The following is a 20808-nucleotide window of genomic DNA, read 5'->3' as shown; positions in this document are numbered from 1 at the left end:
GGGGAATGCGGCACCTGTAGCCCATTTCCTGCACACGCCTGTACACGGTGGCTCTGGATGTTTCTACTCCAGACTCAGTCCACTGCTTCCGCAGGTCCCCCAAGGTCTGGAATCGGTCCTTCTCCACAATCTTCCTCAGGGTCCGGTCACCTCTTCTTGTTGTGCAGCGTTTTCTGCCACACTTTTTCCTTCCCACAGACTTCCCACTGAGGTGCCTTGATACAGCACTCTGGGAACAGCCTATTCGTTCAGAAATTTCTTTCTGTGTCTTACCCTCTTGCTTGAGGGTGTCAATGATGGCCTTCTGGACAGCAGTCAGGTTGGCAGTCTTACCCATGATTGCGGTTTTGAGTAATGAACCAGGCTGGGAGTTTTTAAAAGCCTCAGGAATCTTTTGCAGGTGTTTAGAGTTAATAAGTTGATTCAGATGATTAGGTTAATAGCTCGTTTAGAGAACCTTTTCATGATATGCAAATTTTTTGAGATAGGAATTTTGGGTTTTCATGAGCTGTATGCCAAAATCATCAATATTAAAACAAGAAAAGGCTTAACCTACTTCAGTTGTGTGTAATGAATCTAAAATATATGAAAGTCTAATGTTTATCAGTACATTACAGAAAATAATGAACTTTATCACAATATGCTAATTTTTTGAGAAGAACCTGTATATGTAATCTATATCAACAGTGACAATGAAAAAAATTGAAGGTTGGTCTTTTTGGAAGCAGCGGTTGGTAATTCACTTAAAGGGGTATTCCTATCTTAAAGGGGTTATCCTCAAGATAGGTCATCAATATCTGATCAGTGGTAGGGTCCAACACCGAGCACTACCACTGATCAGCTGTTTGAAGAGGTCGGGGTGCTCACATCATACCAAGCACAGTGCCGTCCATTGTATAGTATCTGTGCTTGGTTTTGCAGGCCAGGCCTGTACACTTGAATGGGTCTAAGCTGCATCTGCGCCATGTAACCAAGGAACATTGTGTCACTGGCTTACTCATCAGAGCGCTGTGGTCTCTTCAAACAGCTGATTGGGAATGCCAGGAGTCAGACCCCCATTGATCAGATTTTGATGACCTGTGCTGAGGGTAGGTCATCAATATTCAATTCCTGGAAACTCCCTTTAAAGGACTTATCCCTAAATAATACTACAGAGATGAAACCAGCACCTTTGGGGGTAATAGGCAAGCACAGCCAACTCTCCATTTATCTCAATGTACCGTAGTTCATCTAGAAAGTGATGGTCCCATAGACAGGACCCACACCTATCAAATTCTGATGACATACACTGCTTCTGTTCTATAAATGCATACAATGGGAATGCCCCTTGAACATCTGCACAGAGTTTCATTACTTCGGTGTGTAAGCGTATATTTTGGTGCTGATGGTCACATGCAGAAGAAACTGTATTTCTTGAAGCAGAACAGCTTGAGACAAAAACGTTGCTCTTTTTCTCTCCATTCAGCACATCCTGCAGTCGATTGTCTATTCCCCTACTGGGTGTCATTGTGAGGTTTATGCAGGGATTCTGGAGGGAGTCTTGATAAGAATGTCTTGTTTTATTACAGCAGAGTCAGCAGAGAGGCCCAGACATCTCCTTTACGATCGATGCCAATAAGCAGCAGCGACAGCTTATTGCAGAGCTGGAAAATAAAAACAGGTACAGTATGTGCCATTTGTGGAAGGTTTATGGCTTCTTTTGGGGACGCTCTTTGAGTATAGTCATTACACTGCAGGGTAATGTTACCTGTAGTTAAGATCTTGATAGTTTGGGAATGCCTCCAGGCTCCGTATCACACAGTTGTTAGGCCTCTTTCACACGGGCGTCGAATGTGAGGGCTGGATAAGATGTGGGTGTGTTGCGGGAAAATGCGCAATTTTTCAGAGCGAGTGCAAAGCGTTTTAATGCGTTTTGTTAAAAGAAAAAGGAAAAAGTCTGGTACCGTGTTAGCCAATAGAAAACGAGTTTAGTGCTCTCATTAAGAGAAACACAATAAGAGTATTGCAGGTTTGATACCTTTTAATGGCTAACAAAAATAGAAGTAATGATGTTACATAGCACCTCACGCATTGCACCCGCACGGAATTCTCGCCCATGTGAAAGGGGCCTTAGTAATTCTGGCCAGCTTATTTACATGGGTTCTATTCACTTCCTACTACCTTGGACATGGGTATGTAATCTTACTACTGTCATTATTATTAAAAAATAGCAGTTATAATGATCAAAGTTTGCATGGCCAGTGCATGGTTGTTGATTTTGTTTAGGGGGAGAGCCACCGTTGTAAATTAAAGTTTTTTGGGGGGATTTTGATATTGATGACCTATCCTCAGCATAGGTCATCAATATCAGATCAGCGGGGGTCTGACTTCCAGCACCCCCTCCGGTCAGCTGTTTGAGGAGACCGTGGTGCTGTGAACACCGAGGTCTCCTAGCAGCTTACTAAGCACAGCTCCCTCCATTGGATAGCGGTTGTGCTTGGTATTGCAGCTCAACCACATTCACTTGAAAGGAAGAGGCCACAGCGTTCACCCATTTGACTATAATGAGATCCTTCCGGTTCCAGGTAAGAGTGCTGGGTTTCGGCCAGACAAAAACCAGTGCATGCAGCATTTTTTGGATGGCCGAAACCTGCCAGGTACTATTATAGTCAATGAGGTCCAGAGGTGAACAGCAGATGTGAATGCAAATGTGAAACTAGTGTACATCACAGTAACTGTTTGTCCTTAATTTGTTTTCAGAGAAATATTGCAGGAAATACAGAGGCTGAGAATTGAACATGAACAGGCCTCTCAGCCCACACCAGAAAAAGCACAACAGAACCCCACTTTACTGGCAGAACTCCGACTGCTCAGGTAACAAAAGATGAAATCCATCACAGCTTGGCTACAGAACAGCATTATGAAGCAGACTCTTTACATACTGTCCCCATCCATACAGTTATTAGTGATCCCGCGGAACAGTCCTCTTGACAGCAGGGTTGTCTTTTAAGGCAAACTTCAAACAAAAAAGACCAAACTGCGACATAGTGCATCAACTATGGAGAGCAAACCATTTAAAGTAATGCCACATATTGTTCTATTTGTCCTTCTTTACATAATTTTTTTAGCACTTTGGAGCACATTTGTTTTTGTACTGAAAGTCTATTTATTCTCTCTGCTAAAAACACAGGACTTAGCTTATATGTGTGTAAATACACAAAAGACTATCCAACCAAAGACTCTAAATAAGAAGGTTGCATATCTAAAAAGAGATTTATGAAAGTAATGGACCTTTTACAACAATATGGCAAATTATCAGGGATGACTGTTTGCAGAAACTCTTGTTCCCTATAACTGACCTGTGTGAAAGGTGCTGCTACAACATGAAAACACTTGTTCATCAGGTCATCATCAGCACCTAAAATCATTGTTTTTGTGCAGCACATCTCCCTCTGTAAATTGCAATCTCCCAGGAAGAATAAAACTGTATGGGGACAAGCTGCCGCTGTAGCAATTTCTAATCCCCATGCAGAGGAGATGATTGCTGCATATAAATGCACCCATCATCTCCCTGATGATTGGGCAATTATCGGGAACATTTTGTTTGTTCCCGATAATTGCATGCTAAATCAGTCCGTGTAAATAACCTTAAGAGCTCATGCACATGACCGTATGTATTTTGCAGTATGCAAAACACAGATACGCAAAAAATACAGATGATGTCTGTGTGCATTCCGTATTTTGTGGAACGGAACAGCTGGCCCCTAATAGAACAGTACTATCCCTGTCCGTTATGCGGACAATAATAGGACCGGAATGCACAGACATACGGAAACGGAATGCGCACAGAGTAACTTCCGTTTTTTTTGCGGACCTATTGAAATGAATGGTTCTGCATACAGTCAGCAAAAAAATACGGAACGGACAAAGACAGAATATATGTTCGTGTGCACAAGCCCTAAGACTGACCAGAAAAGTTATTTCATACCATCCTGTACAATATGTACATGGATGTAATATTAGGGAAATGCAAACTGAAGATCAAGTGAATAAATAAATGGCATCATTTACCAGCCAGGAATATGTATTTTGCTTACCAAGAACTTTCCTGAAAGAAATGATACCTCTGTGTAGTCTAATCCGTTAGTCTATGATTATTTTTTGAAATGACAGATACTAGAAGAGATGTTATATAGAAGGAAGTATAGACATCAGGATCAGGCCACACGCAGGGTTAGTTCGAAGTCTGTAACCAAGGAGAAGTTTTTTTTTAAATCAAGACTATTTGTAAACATGCTTGATTTTTTTAAGTTAAGCTTTTGAGCAATAAAATCGTTGCAAAAGTGCACTTAGCCTTAGGCTACTTTCACACTGGTGTTTCTTGGTCCGCTTGTGAGATCCGTTTCACGGCTCTCACAAGCGGCCCAAAACGGATCAGTTTAGCCCCAATGCATTCTGAATGGATAAGGATCCTTTCAGAATGCATCAGTTTGCCTCCGATCAGTCTCTATTCCGCTCTGGAGGCGGACACCAAAACGCTGCTTGCAGCGTATTGATGTCCGTCTGACGAAACTAAGCCAAACGGATCCGTCCTGACTTACAATGTAAGTCAATGGGGACGGATCGGTTTTCACTGACACAATATGGTGCAATTGAAAACGGATCCGCCCTCCCATTGACTTTCAGTGTAAGCCAAAACGGATCAGTTTGCATTATCATGAACAAAAAAAAATGTTCATGGTAATGCAAACGGATCCGTTCTGAACAGATACAAGCGTTTGCATTATAGGTGCGGATCCGTCTGTGCAGATACCAGACGGATCCGCACCAAACGCAGGTGTGAAAGTAGCCTTAAATTGGTGGGGGTTTAAACTGGGACCTTCCTTCATTATTGAACTCAACCTCATAAAACATGCACCTCAGCTGTGCTGTGTTATATACTGAAGGCCTGTGAAATCTAAGAGTATTATAGACCTGTAGTGATCAGCTCTTCACCTTGTAGCCCTAGCCTTAGTTTCCATGTTCAGTTTTTATGCAGTTTTTAAAGGCAGGAACAGATCATAAGCACAGGCCATGTTCAAAGGAAAGACTTCTATATTTGATTCCACGCCTGGCTTTAGCTTCAAAAACTGCAGCAAAAAAATGTTAATGTGGTGGAGACCCAGTCCACCTGCAGATTGGTCACCATAGGAAGGTGGTGTTATGGCTGCATGTAGTAGTCGCAACATGGAAACTAAGCCTTAAAAGGGGTTGGCTACTTTATATTAATATTTTCAAATATGGAAACAGCACTATAATCAGCTTACTAATATATTCTTATCAGGGCATCTGTATCATAGTCCCCCGCTGTCCATGGTTTAGTACTACAAAAGGGGCCAACTCCTTTAGGTTGGGATTATAAATTCAGGTTTTGGAGGTCAAAACCAGGAGTGAATTCAGAAAAGAAGAGACGTTGTATCTGTCCTTTATACTTTTTCTCCTTTGACGATCCACTCCTGATTTTGGTTTCCAAAACTGCATCAGGAAACCTGAACATGTGATCGTACCCTTATACTTAGGCCTCATGCACACGACCGTTGTTGTGTTCCGTTCCGTAAAATGGCGTTCCGTGATCTGTTTCCTTTTTTGTTTCCGTGTGTCTTCCTTTATTTTTGGAGGACCACCAGACATAAAGGAATATAAAAAAAAAAGTCTAAGACAGGTTTGCCATGCAAATGATAGGAAAAAATCGGGCGCGGACATGACAATCTTGTGTGCCTCCGCGTTTTTTAGTGGTCCCATTGACTTGAATGGGTCCGTGAACCGTTTTCCGCAAAAATAAAGGGACAGGTTATATTTTTTTGACGGACTGGAACCACGGATCACGGACGTGGATGGCAAACGGTGCATTAGCCGAGTTTTCAACGGACCCATTGAAAATCAATGGGTCCACAGAAAATCACGAAAAACGGTGCAACGGACACGGAATAAAACAACGGTCGTGTACATGAGGCCTTACTGTCGCTTTATGGACCACACTTGGTTTTGGCTTCACAAACAGAATCAAAATGCCTAAACCCAGAAACCCAGCCTTAGGCCTCATGCACACGACCGTATTTTTTCACGGTCCGCAAAACGGGGTTCCGTTGGTCCGTGATCCGTGACCGTTTTTTCGTCCGTGGGTCTTCCTTGATTTTTGGAGGATCCACGGACATAAAAAAAACAGTTGTTTTGGTGTCCGCCTGGCCGTGCGGAGCCAAACGGATCCGTCCTGAATTACAATGCAAGTCAATGGGGACGGATCCGTTTGACATTGACACAATATGGTGCAATTTCAAACGGATCCGTCCCCCATTGACTTTCAATGTAAAGTCAGGAGTTAATATACCATCGGATCGGAGTTTTCTCCAATCCGATGGTATATTTTAACTTGAAGCGTCCCCGTGACCATGGGAACGCCTCTATGTTAGAATATACCATCGGATTTGAGTTACATCGTGAAACTCAGATCCGACAGTATATTCGAACACAGAGGCGTTCCCATAGTGATGGGGACGCTTCTAGTTTAGAATATACTACGAACTGTGTACAAGACTGCCCCCTGCTGCCTGCGCACCCGATCTCTTACAGGGGGGCTGTGATCAGCACCAATTAACCCTTCAGGTGCCGCACCTGAAGGGGTTAATTGTGCGTAACATAGCCCCCTGTAAGAGATCAGGGCTTGCCAGGCAGCAGGGGGGCAGACCCCCCTCCCTCCCCAGTTTGAATATCATTGGTGGCCAGTGTGCGGGCCCCCCCCCCCCTCTCCCTTTATTGTAATATCAATGGTAAGTGACAGATCATTAAGCAATGGGCCGCACAGACCTGTCACTTACCAGTAGAGGAGCTCCCGGCCGGTCACAGACAGCGCAGCAGTAAAGTATGATGCTTCAAATATTGTAATATTGCTAAGTAACCATGCAACCAGGCCTGCAGTAGCGTCCTGGTTGCCAGGTTACCGATTTGGAGCCCCAGCAATTAAACTGGGAATCCGATCGGAAACTCCTCCGCTGCCACCAATGATCGGGTGGGGGGGGGGAGAGGGAGGCCGCACCCTGGCCACCAATGATATTACAATAGAGGGGGGGGGGGGTGACAGAGGCCACACACTGGCCACCAATGATATTACAATAAAGGGGGGGGGGCGCACGCTGGCCACCAATGATATTGATATTACAATAAAGGGGGGGGGGCGCACGCTGGCCACCAATGATATTACAATAGAGGGAGAGGGGGGGGCGACGGAGGCCGCACATTGGCCACCAATGATATTATAATATAGGGGGGGGGGGCGGGGGGGCGCACACTGGCCACCAATGATATTCAAACTGGGGAGGGAGGGGGGTCTGCCCCCTGCTGCCTGGCAGCCCCTGATCTCTTACAGGGGGCTATGATATGCACAATTAACCCCTCAGGTGCAGCACCTGAGGGGTTAATTGTGCGGATCACAGCCCCCTGTAAGAGATCGGGTGCTGCCAGGCAGCAGGGGGAAGTCATGTACACAGTTCGTAGTATATTCTAACTAGAAGCGTCCCCATCACTATGGTAACGCCTCTGTGTTAGAATATACTGTCGGATATGAGTTTTCACGAAGTGAAAACTCATCTCTGAAAAAGCTTTTATGCAGACGGATCTTCGGATCCGTCTGTATAAAAGTAGCCTACGGACGCGGATGCCAATCTTGTGTGCATCCGTGTTCTTTCACGGACCCATTGACTTGAATGGGTTGGGTCCGTGAACCGTTGGTCCGTCAAAAAAATAGGACAGGTCATATATTTTTTGACGGACAGGAAAACACGGATCACGGAAGGCGGCTGCAAAAAGGTGCATTTTCTCGATTTTTCGCACGGACCCATTGAAAGTCAATGGGTCCGCGAAAAAAAACGGAAAAACGGCACAACGGCCACGGATGCACCCAACGGTCGTGTGCATGAGGCCTTAGTGTATGGCCACACATTTAGATTTAGGCCTCATGCACATGACCGTTGTTTTGGTCCGCATCCGAGCCGCAGTTTTTGCGGCTTGGATGCGGACCCATTCACTTCAATGGGGCCGCAAAAGATGCGGACAGCACTCCGTGTGCTGTCCGCATCCGTTGCTCCGTTCCGTGGTCCGGCAAAAAAAATATAACCTGTCCTATCTTGTCCTTTTGCAGACAAGAATAGGCAGTTATATCAATGGCTGTCCGTCCCGTTCCGCAAATTGCAGAATGCACATGGACGCCATCCGTGTTTTGCGGATCCGCCATTTGCGGACCGCAAAACACACAACGGTCGTGTGCATGAGGCCTTACTGATGCAGTTTTTGAAGCCAAAACCAGGTGGGGATTAAAAAAAGACGAGATGTAGTATCTGTCAATTATACTTTCTCTCCTTTTATGATCCACTCCTGATTTTGGTTTAAAAAAACGTGAACATGTTGCAGCCCCCTCAAGCTCGTGTCCAAACCACTCTCAGGTAGGTTTGATCTGCTTATCGGGGCAGTGGTATGTGACAGTGGGAACATGGCAACAAAATTGTGATTCTGAGCGAAAAGGATTTTCTTAGCATTAAATCATAGTTAAGCCTCATTCACACTTCAGTGTTTGGTCAGTGATTTCCATCAGTGACTGTGAGCCAAAACCAGGATTAGATTGGAGCCTCCACAGACAAGGTATAAGGGAAAGATCTGCACTTGTTCTGTGTTTTGAGCCGCACCTGGTTTTGGCTCAAAAATCACTGACCGCACATGCCGCCGCTATCATAGAAAATGCCTATTCTTGTCTGCAATTGCGGACAAGAATAGGACATGTTCTATTTTTTTTTTGTGGGACTGCGGCATGGAACTACGGATGTGGACAGCACACGGTGTGCTGTCCACATCTTTTGCGACCCCACAGAAATGAATGGGTTCGCACCCATTCCACAGAATTGCGGAACAGATGCGGACTCATTCATACGGCCATCTGAATGAGCCCTTAGATTGTCATGCACAGCCCACCTAGAAACTCTCAGACTAAGGCCTCATGCACACGAACGTTTTTTTTCACGGTCCGCAAAAACAGGGTCCGTAGGTCCGTGATCCGTGACCGTTTTTTCGTCCGTGGGTCTTCCTTGATTTTTGGCGAATCCACGGACATGAAAAAAAAAGTCATTTTGGTGTCCGCCTGGCCGTGCGGAGCCAAACGGATCCGTCCTGAATTACAATGCAAGTCAATGGGGACGGATCCGTTTGACGTTGACACAATATGGTGCCATTTCAAACGGATCCGTCCCCATTGACTTTCAATGTAAAGTCCGGAGTCCCTTTTATACCATCAGATCGGAGTTTTCTCCAATCCGATGGTATATTTTAACTTGAAGCGTCCCCATCACCATGGGAACGCCTCTATGTTAGAATATACTGTCGGATATGAGTTAGATCGTGAAACCTCATTTCCGACAGTATATTCTAACACAGAGGCGTTCCCATGGTGATGGGGACGCTTCTAGTTAGAATATACTACAAACTGTGTACATGACTGCCCCCTGCTGCCTAGCAGCATCCGATCTCTTACAGGGGGCCGTGATCAGCACAATTAACCCCTCAGGTGCCGCACCTGAAGGGGTTAATTGTACTATCATATCCCCCTGTAAGAGATCAGGGCTGCCAGGCAGCAGGGGGCAGACCCCCCCCCCTCCCCAGTTTGAATATCATTGGTGGCCAGTGCGGCCCCCCCCCCCTTCCTCCATTGTAATAAATCGTTGGTGGCACAGTGTGCGCCCCCCCCTTCCTCCCTCTATTGTAATAATTCGTTGGTGGCACAGTGTGCCCCCCCCCCCCCCCCCCCTTCCTCCCTCTATTGTAATAATTCGTTGGTGGCACAGTGTGCGCCCCCCCCCCCCCCCTTCCTCCCTCTATTGTAATAAATCGTTGGTGGCAATCATTGGCCCCCCTCCCTCTATAGCATTAACAACATTGGTGGCCAGTGTGCGGCCTCCCATCTTGCGCCCCCCCCCCCCTCTGATCATTGGTGGCAGCGGGTTACTAGCAATAGTACAAGATTCATACTTACCTGGGAGCTGTGATGTTCGTGTCCGGCCGGGAGCTCCTCCTACTGGTAAGTGACGGTTCATTTAGCAATGCGCCGCACAGACCTGTCACTGTCACTTACCAGTAGGTGGAGCTCCCGGCCGGACACGAACATCGCAGCAGCAGGTAAGTATTAATCTTCTACTATTGTACTATTGCTAAGTAACCATGGCAACGAGGACTGTAGTAGCGTCCTGGTTGCCATGGTTACCGATCGGAGCCCCAGCGATTAAACTGGGACTCCGATCGGAACTCCGCTGCCACCAATGATGATGGGGGGGAGGGGGGGGGGGGAGATGGGAGGCTGCACACTGGCCACCAACGTTGTTAATGCTATAGAGGGGGGGGGGGGGCAATGGGGGGCGCACACTGTGCCACCAACGATTTATTACAATAGAGGGAGGAAGGGGGGGGGGGGGGCGCACACTGTGCCACCAACGAATTATTACAATGGAGGGAGGGGGGGGGGCCGCACTGGCCACCAATGATATTCAAACTGGGGAGGGGGGGGGGGGTCTGCCCCCTGCTGCCTGGCAGCCCTGATCTCTTACAGGGGGATATGATAGTACAATTAACCCTTTCAGGTGCCGCACCTGAAGGGGTTAATTGTGCTGATCACGGCCCCCTGTAAGAGATCGGGTGCTGCCAGGCAGCAGGGGGCAGTCTTGTACACAGTTTGTAGTGTATTCTAACTAGAAGCGTCCCCATCACCATGGGAACGCTTCTGTGTTAGAATATACTGTCGGTTCTGAGTTTTCACGAAGTGAAAACTCAGCTATGAAAAAGCTTTTATGCAGACGGATCTTCGGATCCGTCTGTATAAAAAGTAACCTACGGCCACGGATCACGGACACGGATGCCAATCTTGTGTGCATCCGTGTTCTTTCACGGACCCATTGACTTGAATGGGTCCGTGAACCGTTGGCCGTGAAAAAAATAGGACAGGTCATATTTTTTTCACGGCCAGGAAACATGGATCACGGATGCGGCTGCAAAACGGTGCATTTTCCGATTTTTCCACGGACCCATTGAAAGTCAATGGGTCCGCGAAAAAAAACGGAAAACGGCACAACGGCCACGGGTGCACACAACGGTCGTGTGCATGAGGCCTTAGGCTACAGTCACACGTCAGTATTTTTCTATAATCCGATTTTCTGTCCGTTTTTTGCGGATCCGTTGTTCCTGAAAATGTTTCCGTATTTCATACCGTTTTTGCGGATCCGCAGAAAATCGGAAACATGTATAAATTTCAATAAGCAAATAAAGTTGTTTGGATTTCTTTAAAAAAAAAAAAAAAAAAATTAAAATGTAATTTCCAGGAACGGATTCCGTATAAAACGGATGACATACGTAATGACATCCGAATGTCTTACGTTTTTTGCGGATCCATTGACTTTGTATTGTACCAGGATCCGATTTTTCAGGAAAAGAATAGGACATGTTTTATATTTAAACGGACATGCGGAACGGAACAACGGAAACGGACAGCACACATTGTGCTGTCCGTTTTTTTCCAGGACCCATTGAAAATGAATGGGTCCAGATCTGGTCCAGATCTGTTCCAGAAAAAACGGAACAGATCAGGAAAGAAAAAACGGACGTGTGAATGGACCCTAAGACACTCTCCAGAAACTGGATAATACATAAAGCATACTAATAAGCAGGCAAACTACAAGCTAGTGAATAAAGCTTAATTATTGGTCTTGTGATGTGTACTATGAGAGAACAGCAACTTTATCAAAGATACAGACTGTGCTGAATAAAGAATGAGAGACTCCAATCAGCAGAAGTATTTGGCAAGAGACTAAATGCTGGAATGTACCAACGCCCGACATAGCAATGCTTCACTGGAAAAAAAATATCCTACTTACTATGGTCCAAGTTTGAGATTTAAAGGGTTTATTCCAGCATATACAAAAGCTCTCCCTTGGCCTTTAAATGGTTAAAAAAATATAGGCACTTATACTCCCCTGGTTGTTCCCCTGCACTGCTGTTTCTGCACTGAGTATCATTCCCTGCCATTTCCTGCTGTGTTAAGACAGGAGCAGGAGGTGGAATGCTGCACTGGAGACCCTGCCAGCACGGGGGATTAGCAAGGTGAGTACTAGCTTCCTTGCCATTTTCATGTCATGGGAGAACTTTATAGGAAATACCCCTATAAGTTTGAAATACAAGGGTTTCTGTAAAGAGACAAACAGGAGAGAAATTGATACCACCCAGTATCAATTAGGCAGTGAAATATGAAGGTAGTAATATCCGATTCTGGGGAAGTTTTGCCTACTATGTGGAGTTACCGTAACTCAAATTGACTAGGTCCAGATAAAGGAAAAGTAGTGCTGAATTCTTTTACTCCACATGATCCCCTTGGGAATAGCATTGATACTGCAGCAGGATAATGACCTAAAACACACACCAAAATTCTGTGAGAACTACATGTCCAAATAAGTCACCGGACCTCAACCCTATTGATCATGTGTGGAGGCACTAGAAGAGGGACAATGCAGAGCATTCATTAACATCTCCGGAACATTTTTCAGTCTTGCTGAAATCACATAGATCATTCAGTTTTGCACTCCCTTGTTGATTCCAATTTACACGCAGATGAAACGCTGATAATTAAATTTGTCATTTTGCATTATGAAAATAATACACAATGGAGGCATTTCTACTAGCGGTCTCTGAGTTTTTGGACCTGAGCAGTTTCTGCCGTCCATTATATAATGCACATCTGCAGACACTGGTCATTTATTAGCCGTATTTCTGGTCCAGATTGCTTTGCGAAGGTTAGTTGTGCTGCAATCTGTGACTTTTCCCTGCTCACGCCAAGTCTAAAAAAGTTGGCGTGGTGGGGACGGGCCAGGAGGCCCATCTTATTTATTATTTTCTAGGCCTGTTTTAGATGTAGAAAATGGTCTAAATTGTAGAAAATGGCCTAAGCAAGGAAGCTGGTTTACATTTACACTGGCGGCCGACGCCTCATTAGTTATAATGGCTCGTTTTGTCTAGGGAGCAATCGTCAGGAGAAATAAAATCGTTGCCATCCTATTAGTACACACAAAACCTGTCCTAATCACACAGCAGGACAAGTTACTTCACAGCACTGAGGTAAAGAGCTGTCTCATCCTCCTCTCTGCTCTGCTTGTCAGGGATGATAATCCTGAATACAGTTGATAAGATCTTCAGCTGAATCTTTGCTGGAATGGAGTTTATGAGGAGACATGATGTACAGACGATGGACAGGACAGACTGTGGTAATGTGGGGCTGTGGTAACGGAGACTGTATAGAAGTGCTGCTGCTCATTACTACACCCCCACTGTACTTCATGTCTCCTCATGAACTTCATTCCTACAGAGATGCAGCTAAAGATCTTATCAGCTTTAGTCAGGATCATAATCCCTGACAAGCAGAGCAGAGAGGAGGATGAGGCAGCTCTTTACCTCAGTATTGTGAAGTAACTTGTCCTCCTGTGTGATTAGGACAGGTTTTGTGTGTACTAATAGGACGGCGGCCATTTTATTTCTCCTAATGATTGCTCCCCAGACAAAATGAGCCATTATAACTAATGAAAGGTATTTGAGAATATATTTAGAATAAAGTAATATTTCACTATTTTTATTTTCTTTATTCCCGGAGAACCCCTTTAAGGTAAAGGGACAAGAGGGTTTTAAATGATGGGGCTGATTGCAGTTAATCATGATTGATGTATCATGAGCTCTGATCTGATTCGTCTCATCCTTCAGACAGCGAAAAGATGAACTTGAGCAGAGGATGTCCGCCTTACAAGAAAGCAGGAGGGAGCTGATGGTACAGCTCGAAGGGCTCATGAAACTTTTAAAGGTGAGGGATAGAAGTCAAATTTTACAGTTTGTTATAGTAGAATGAATCAAGGGGTTGTATAAAACACGACTCCTTTTCTTAAGAACCACACCTAGCCATGGTTTGTGTTTGAGATCGCAGCCCAGCTTCATCAGGCATGAATGGGGCTGAACTTAAACACCAGACACAACCTGTGGACATGTGTGTCCCTGTTTTTGGGAGAAAGCAGCAATGTTTTTCTAACCCCTTTAGACTGATGCCTGTAAGTCTGTATTTGCAGCCTCCTATAGTTTGGGGAGCCTCAGGCGTATTAATGAGCCTTCATATTTTGTTTTCTGTGTATGAACATTTTACAGGAACAAGAGCTGAGACATGCAGTAAGTCCTCCCGTATACTGCCATTATTGGTTGCACGTTTTGGCTGTATTGGTGTGATGTGAAAAATGGAATCAGGATTAACAAGCAACTAACACACAGTTTTAACAATTACTATAAAATAGAAAAGATGAAAACGGGGCGGCACCGCTCAGTGCCTCTCTGTTTAAATCGCTGGCTCTCCTGTATCTTATCAATACAGCAATGTGGTGCTCAGTCCATGTATACGAACAACGCGGAATCCAGGTAAGTAGATAAAAGAAAGTAGACGTCGTAGTAGTATTCTTGACATATGCTTAATACAAATCGGATGTATGCCTCTGGGCTGGGGCGGACTGTTCCTACACCAAATACTGAATGGCCATTCAGTATTTGGCGTAGTAACAGTCCGCCCCAGCCCTGATGCATACAGTACATCCGATTTGTATTAAGCATATGTCAAGAATAAAGGAATGAACCCCGCAGCGGTGAGTGCCGTCTACTTTCTTTTATCTACTTACCTGGATTCCACAGTTTTAACAATGTTTTAGAATTTATATATCTGAGATATCTTAAAAGGAGCCTGTCGCCAGGAAATTCACTGTTAATCCAGACACAATGCCTTGTAGGGCTAGCTCAGCTAAATGTAATGATATCTTTCACCTAGTGATCCGTTGCTTCCTTATGGAGAAAAAGTACTTTCAATCTGTTTGCCAGAAAGTGGCCAAGCCCTTTAACATGTTTCACCTGTAAAAAACTGCAGCCACATGGCAGTTTTTTCCGAAGCTAAACTTTTCGTGGTCAGAGAGCATGTGTAGATTGATATCTTGTGTACGATACGTTGTGTGCATACATAATTTATATTTACCTGCATCACAAGGGTCTGAAATTTTTGGCTCCAGAGTTCTTATTATTGCCCCATTTTAATGTATTCATTATAAAAGTAAATACGTTTGAGACGCATTTTTAAAAATTGTTATTTGGCCTTATTTCTGTTGTTTTGAGCGCTCACATTTGCATATACTGATATGCACCCCATTCTCTCTGGGTGTTCTTAGTTGTCATTTATATATCTATATAGCAAGTATGCACTAGACCACACCATCATTTACCATTAAGGGTAAATTGTAACGGGTAATATAATAAGCATGTAGCACATTTAAAATTCTTCATTATGCTATAAAGGGGTTGTGCAGGTCATATATATTGATGACCTGTCATCAATATCAGATCAGAAGGGGTCTGACACCCGGCACCCCCTGCTGATCAGCTGTTTGAAGAGGAGGTAGCGCTCCATGTGAACACTGCTTCCTTTTCATTACACTGCCCGTCGTCTCAGAAGTGCAGTGTTATTACAATTGTGTATCTTTAATTACACTATGGCGCCGCTGCAAGGGAGACGACGTGTAGTGTAATGAAGAGGAAACAGCATTCAGATAGAGCGACGCCTCCTCTTCAAACAGCTGATCGGTGGGTGTTGAACCCCTGACGATCCGATATTGATGACCTATCCTGACAATAGGTCATCAATCTATGTAGCCTGCATAGATGTTTTCTGCTCCATGTAAATAGGTTTTTTGGAAACTCCACTGACACGTGTTACACTGGAATTGTGTTGTGGATTTTCAATCCAAAATTTGCACCAAAATCATCAAAAAAAATTACCATGTCTTTACATACAGGTTTTAACAACAGTTTTTAGCCAGTGCCCATTACTGCATGTGTTTGCACATTACAAATATGTAACGTGCAAATATCATATTTCTGTGAGATAATAATCAAGTAGTGATGATGGGAAACCAAGACCTAAATAGTGTGGGACTGACGATGCACAGTTGATAACAAGGCATCTAGCTGGTTCAGAGGTCGTAGTTGCGCATGCCGGTACTTACATGTGAAATACGTAGTAGTGCTTCTTGTTAACCATTATTTAATACCTGATCAGAGCTTACAGTATGACACGTTACCTGCATGACTTGTTCGGACTGCGATTTCACTGCCTTTTTGCTTAATTTCCATCAATTGCAGATCATAAAAAAAATCTTTGTTTTGAGGACAGTTTATACGTACTAATTGCTATAAGACAGGATGTTCCAGAGTACTCGGACATTCTTGGTACAGTTTGGATGATACAATAATACATTCTATTTTCTTCTGTGTTGTGTTAAGTTATATTTTTCTCTGAAAAACTGGGTAACATCTATTATGGATTGTTTTGCTGAATATTAGACCCCTGAGGAGTCAGGAATGCCCAGTGACAGTGTCTAGATGAGCCGATTGCGAAGTTACAGATGTAGAAGAGTTAACACACATGCTTTGAGACGTGTTATCTAAACTAAATGCGTTACGCTAACACCTTCAATTGCTTTTCAGTGGCAATGAGTTAAGAAATTTGAGTTAAAGGGGTATTCCCATCACATACAATGGGGGCATATCGCTATGATATGCCCCCATTCTCCCACCTCTGGGACCAGCACCTACGAAGAGAACGGAGCAGTGAGAGCCGTGGCTGGTGGACCCCGGGTTTCCCGGTGTCCGTCCACCACCAAGTCGCTACTCCCATACAAGTGAATGGGAGCGCACGCGCGGCCCCTGCTCCCATTCATTTCTGTGCGCCCTCCATTCATTTCCCCGCTCCGTTCTGGTTGTAGGTGCGGGTCCCAGAGGTGGGGCATATCCTAGCAATATGCCCCCATTGTGTGTGATGGTAAAACCCCTTTAAGAGTTTGTGTGTTAACCCTGCTACATCTGTATAGCACACATAACGATACACATGCTTTGTCATATATACATTGTCTTACTGATTGTTTGTTTTATAGTCTCAGGGGGCAGGCTCTCCTCGCTCTTCTCCCAGTCATACCATCAGCAGACCTATCCCAATGCCTATAAGATCTGCATCAGCTTGCTCAACCCCAACACACACTCCTCAGGACTCTCTTACAGGGGTTGGTGGAGATGTGCAAGAAGCATTTGCTCAGAGTAAGTCATAAAAGAGAATGATTATCCTTGTAGTGCTGCATAGTGTGTTTGCAAACCAATAGGGCTCCACTCACTTTTGTCACTTTTGATGAAATGGCCGGCAAAAATGCCAATGTTTCTTTAAAGAGTACATGTTATTTCATTTTTTTCATAAACTAAGGCCTCTTTCACACGGCGTCATGTTTTTTGCCCGGATAAGATGCGGGTGCGTTGCGGGAAAATGCGCGATTTTTCCGCGCGAGTGCAAAACATTGTAAAGAGTTTTGCACACGCGTGAGAAAAATCGGCATGTTTGGTACCCAAACCTGAACTTCTTCACAGAAGTTCGGGTTTGGGTTAGGTGTTCTGTAGATTGTATTATTTTCCCTTATAGCATGGTTATAAGGGAAAATAATAGCATTCTTAATACAGAATGCATAGTACAATAGGGCTGGAGGGGTTGAAAAAATATATATAATTTAACTCACTCCTAATCCACTTGTTCGCGCAGCCCGGCTTCTCTTCTGTCTTCTTTCTTCAGGACCTGGGTAAAGGACCTGTGGTGATGTCACTGCGCTCATCACATGGTCCATCACATGATCTTTTACTATGGTGATGGATCATGTGACGGGCCATGTGATGAGCGCAGTGACGTCATCACAGGTCCTTTACCCAGGTCCTGAAGAAAGAAGACAGAAGAGATGCCGGCTGCGCGAACAAGTGGATTAAGGTGAGTTAAATAATTTTTACATTTTTTTAACCCCTCCAGCCCTATTGTACTATGCATTCTGTATTAAGAATGCTATTATTTTCCCTTATAACCATAACATGGGCCAAGATATAAACTTCCTATTTAGCTACAGCAGTCTCTTTGTCTGTGTCTGTCTCTTCTGCTTCCCTCAGCTCCTGCTCACTCCTCTCCCCTCTCCATAGACTTGTATTGAAATGTGTAATATGATCCTTCTGTGAGCTGCTCCTGTCCTGGACAGATTCAAATAAAATTTTAAAGAGGGAAGCATTTAGCAAGGGGAGGAGAGGAGAGGTAAACAGCAGATAAAATGAGAATAGACATTTGTCTGTGATAAGACATATTACAAAGTTTTTATTATGGTCGCTTGTACTAATGATTTATGAAAAATTGTGAGAAACATTAGTGACCATTTAAATACCGGAGAAGGGCAGCCAAAGACTTGGGCAGGTTTGGATGCACATACTGGCTCTTTGAGCCAGAGAGAGCATGCGCACCCTAAGGCTGGGTTCAGACCTGAGCGTTTTACAGCGCGTTCAAACGTGCTGTAAAACGCTCAACACATGAAAACCAATGCTTCCCTATGGCCCTGGTTCTCACTTGAGCGTTTTACAGCGCGTTTGAACGCGCTGAAAAACGCCCTACGCTCAAACAAGTTCTTGAGCTTCTTTGGGGCGTTTTGACGCGCGTTTGTGGCCATTGGACACTGCAGTCAATCACACAAACGCGCGTCAAACGCGCGTTTACTATTGCAAAAAACGCGCATAAAAACGCGCGTTAAACGCGCATATAAAATGCGCTCAGGTCTGAACCCAGCCTAAGAGCAAAGATGTAATCATTGAAGAGGCTTCAGAGGGACAGTGTGAAGTGGGGCATATCCACCAGCACATCAGTGGCTGTGCAGGAGATGTCAGCAGTATGGCCCGTCAGGTCCTCTTTAAAAGGGTTTTCTAAGATTTTATAACTGACTATCTATTCTGTGAATAGGTCATCAGTATCTGATTGTGGGGGTCTGACATCTGGGATCCCCACTAATCTGCTGTTTGAGAAGGCACCCTCACTCCTGTGAGCGCCGCTACCTTCTCCATGCTCACCAAGCACAGCACTGTACATTGTACAGCGGCTGTGCTTTGTATCACGCTCGGCCTCATTCACTTCTATGGAGCTGTGCTGCAAGTGACCGGTGGCCTAGGAGAAGCTGTGAGAAGGCTGTGGCGCTGAGCATCGATGCCTTCTCAAACAGCTGATCGGCGGGGGATAGGTAATCATATATAAAGACTCGGAAAAACCCTTTAAGTACACAATCCTTAGAGCTAGTTACTTTAGGTGGGAAGCCAATTAACATAAAATTGAGCGGTACAGAAGTTTTATTGATAACTTAATGAGCTTACCTTCTGCTTTAGGTATCAATCTCTTGTGTCTTTATTGCTTTGTTTTTTTTAGGTGCAAGAAGAAATCTGCGCAACGATTTGTTGGTGGCGGCTGATTCCATAACCAACACTATGTCTTCTCTAGTGAAGGAGCTCAAGTCAGGTAAAAATAATTGCATTGAGCATCCTCTTTTATTTCTTGGATAGAAGAGTAGACATGATTTCCACATGTAGAGAGTAGTGTAACGTTGTGCACATTTGGGTAGTGGGCAGCACACAGAGGCGTTTGATTTAGGCTCTGATTGCTAAGGTTTATCTATGGTGTAAAATATTTAAACTGCAATTATTTAACCAAAATTATATATATTTTTATCTGCTTGAGGAGGAAGGAATTTGAGGATTAAAAGGAAGGAATTTTAGGAGAGGCTATCAATATCAGATTTTTGGAGGTCTGACTCTCTGCACCTCCAACATCAGCTGTTGGACGAAGCTGCAGTATTTAGGTGTCTAAATTGTTTACCCAGGGACACCATACACTTGCTCGATACCCAGGGTCACCTGTAAGGTTACAAGATTTTTTTTTTCTTTTTAACGAAAGAAAGAAAAGCTAGGAATTATAACATCAGTTTTATTTAATGTCAAGTTTGTATATATCCGATGTATCTTAATTGTACATCTTTAGTGAAGACAATTTAGCGGCTGACTGAGAGATCAGGTTATAGCTGCAGCCCATAGAAGTCTATAGAGAAGTCAGGATGATTAGGAGGGAGGAGCTGCTAGAGAGAGGCAGAGAGACACAAGGAGACATCGCTGCAGAATCCAGTGAATTGTCTATCTGGATTCACAGCTACACGGTTCATTACTGCTGTACTATGTCCTCCATGCTGCTGCTGCTGCATCTGCTTTACTATATATTGGATGCTGAAAATAAATTAGGATGCAAACTTGTAAGGTTTTCTTGCAAACCTTTCAGTAAAGGCTTTTATTTGGTAGGTATGTTGTAGGTACATACTTTTCTGAGGCAAGTGATATATGGCAGTAGTTGTTTCCAGCAGAAAAGATAAACAGTGGCATTTTAACGCTTCTGCTTTGCAAATTATTATGTTTATATCACTTTGATAATTCAAGCAAAAAGGACAAATATGCAAAATGCACAGGTGACAGCTGTACTAGCAAACATGTATAATTCTTGCTTAAAAAGCATTATAAAATACAAAATAAGGGTACTTTCACACTTGCGGCAGAAGATTCCAGCAGGCAGTTCTGTCGCCGGAACTGCCTGCCGGATCCGGCCATCCGGATGCAAACGGATGGCATTTGCGGATCCGTCTGACAAATGCATTGAAAAACGGATCCGGTATTTATTTTTCTCACATTTAAAGGTCTGCGCATATGCAGACCGGAAGAACAGATCCGTCAATGTGGCAATTTTAATGCCGTATATACTCTATAAAACCAGGCATACTGCCTGGTAGGGCCCATCATACTGATTAAAACAATATCTTTCTTTTGTCT

The 20808-nt window shown here is 44.2% G+C and overlaps 1 protein-coding gene across 16 annotated transcripts in view; it reads left to right on the top strand.

Moving 5' to 3' along the window:
- DTNA (dystrobrevin alpha) overlaps window positions 1-20808 on the top strand; it is a 328281-nt gene that overhangs the window by 285645 nt on the left and 21828 nt on the right. For 11 of the 16 annotated variants that reach the window (XM_040432328.1, XM_040432336.1, XM_040432340.1 and 8 more), the window contains 6 exons: window positions 1569-1660; window positions 2740-2853; window positions 13789-13885; window positions 14221-14241; window positions 17037-17196; window positions 19367-19456. In XM_040432328.1, the coding sequence (XP_040288262.1) occupies window positions 1569-1660; window positions 2740-2853; window positions 13789-13885; window positions 14221-14241; window positions 17037-17196; window positions 19367-19456 (574 nt within the window). The remainder of the gene's footprint in view (window positions 1-1568; window positions 1661-2739; window positions 2854-13788; window positions 13886-14220; window positions 14242-17036; window positions 17197-19366; window positions 19457-20808) is intronic. The other 5 variants (XM_040432338.1, XM_040432339.1, XM_040432337.1 and 2 more) reach the window with 1 other exon arrangement.

The sequence above is a fragment of the Bufo bufo genome, chromosome 5 (assembly GCF_905171765.1).
Source record: "Bufo bufo chromosome 5, aBufBuf1.1, whole genome shotgun sequence".
Taxonomy (NCBI): Eukaryota; Metazoa; Chordata; class Amphibia; order Anura; family Bufonidae; genus Bufo; species Bufo bufo.
This window is presented reverse-complemented; position numbering and strand designations above follow the sequence as displayed.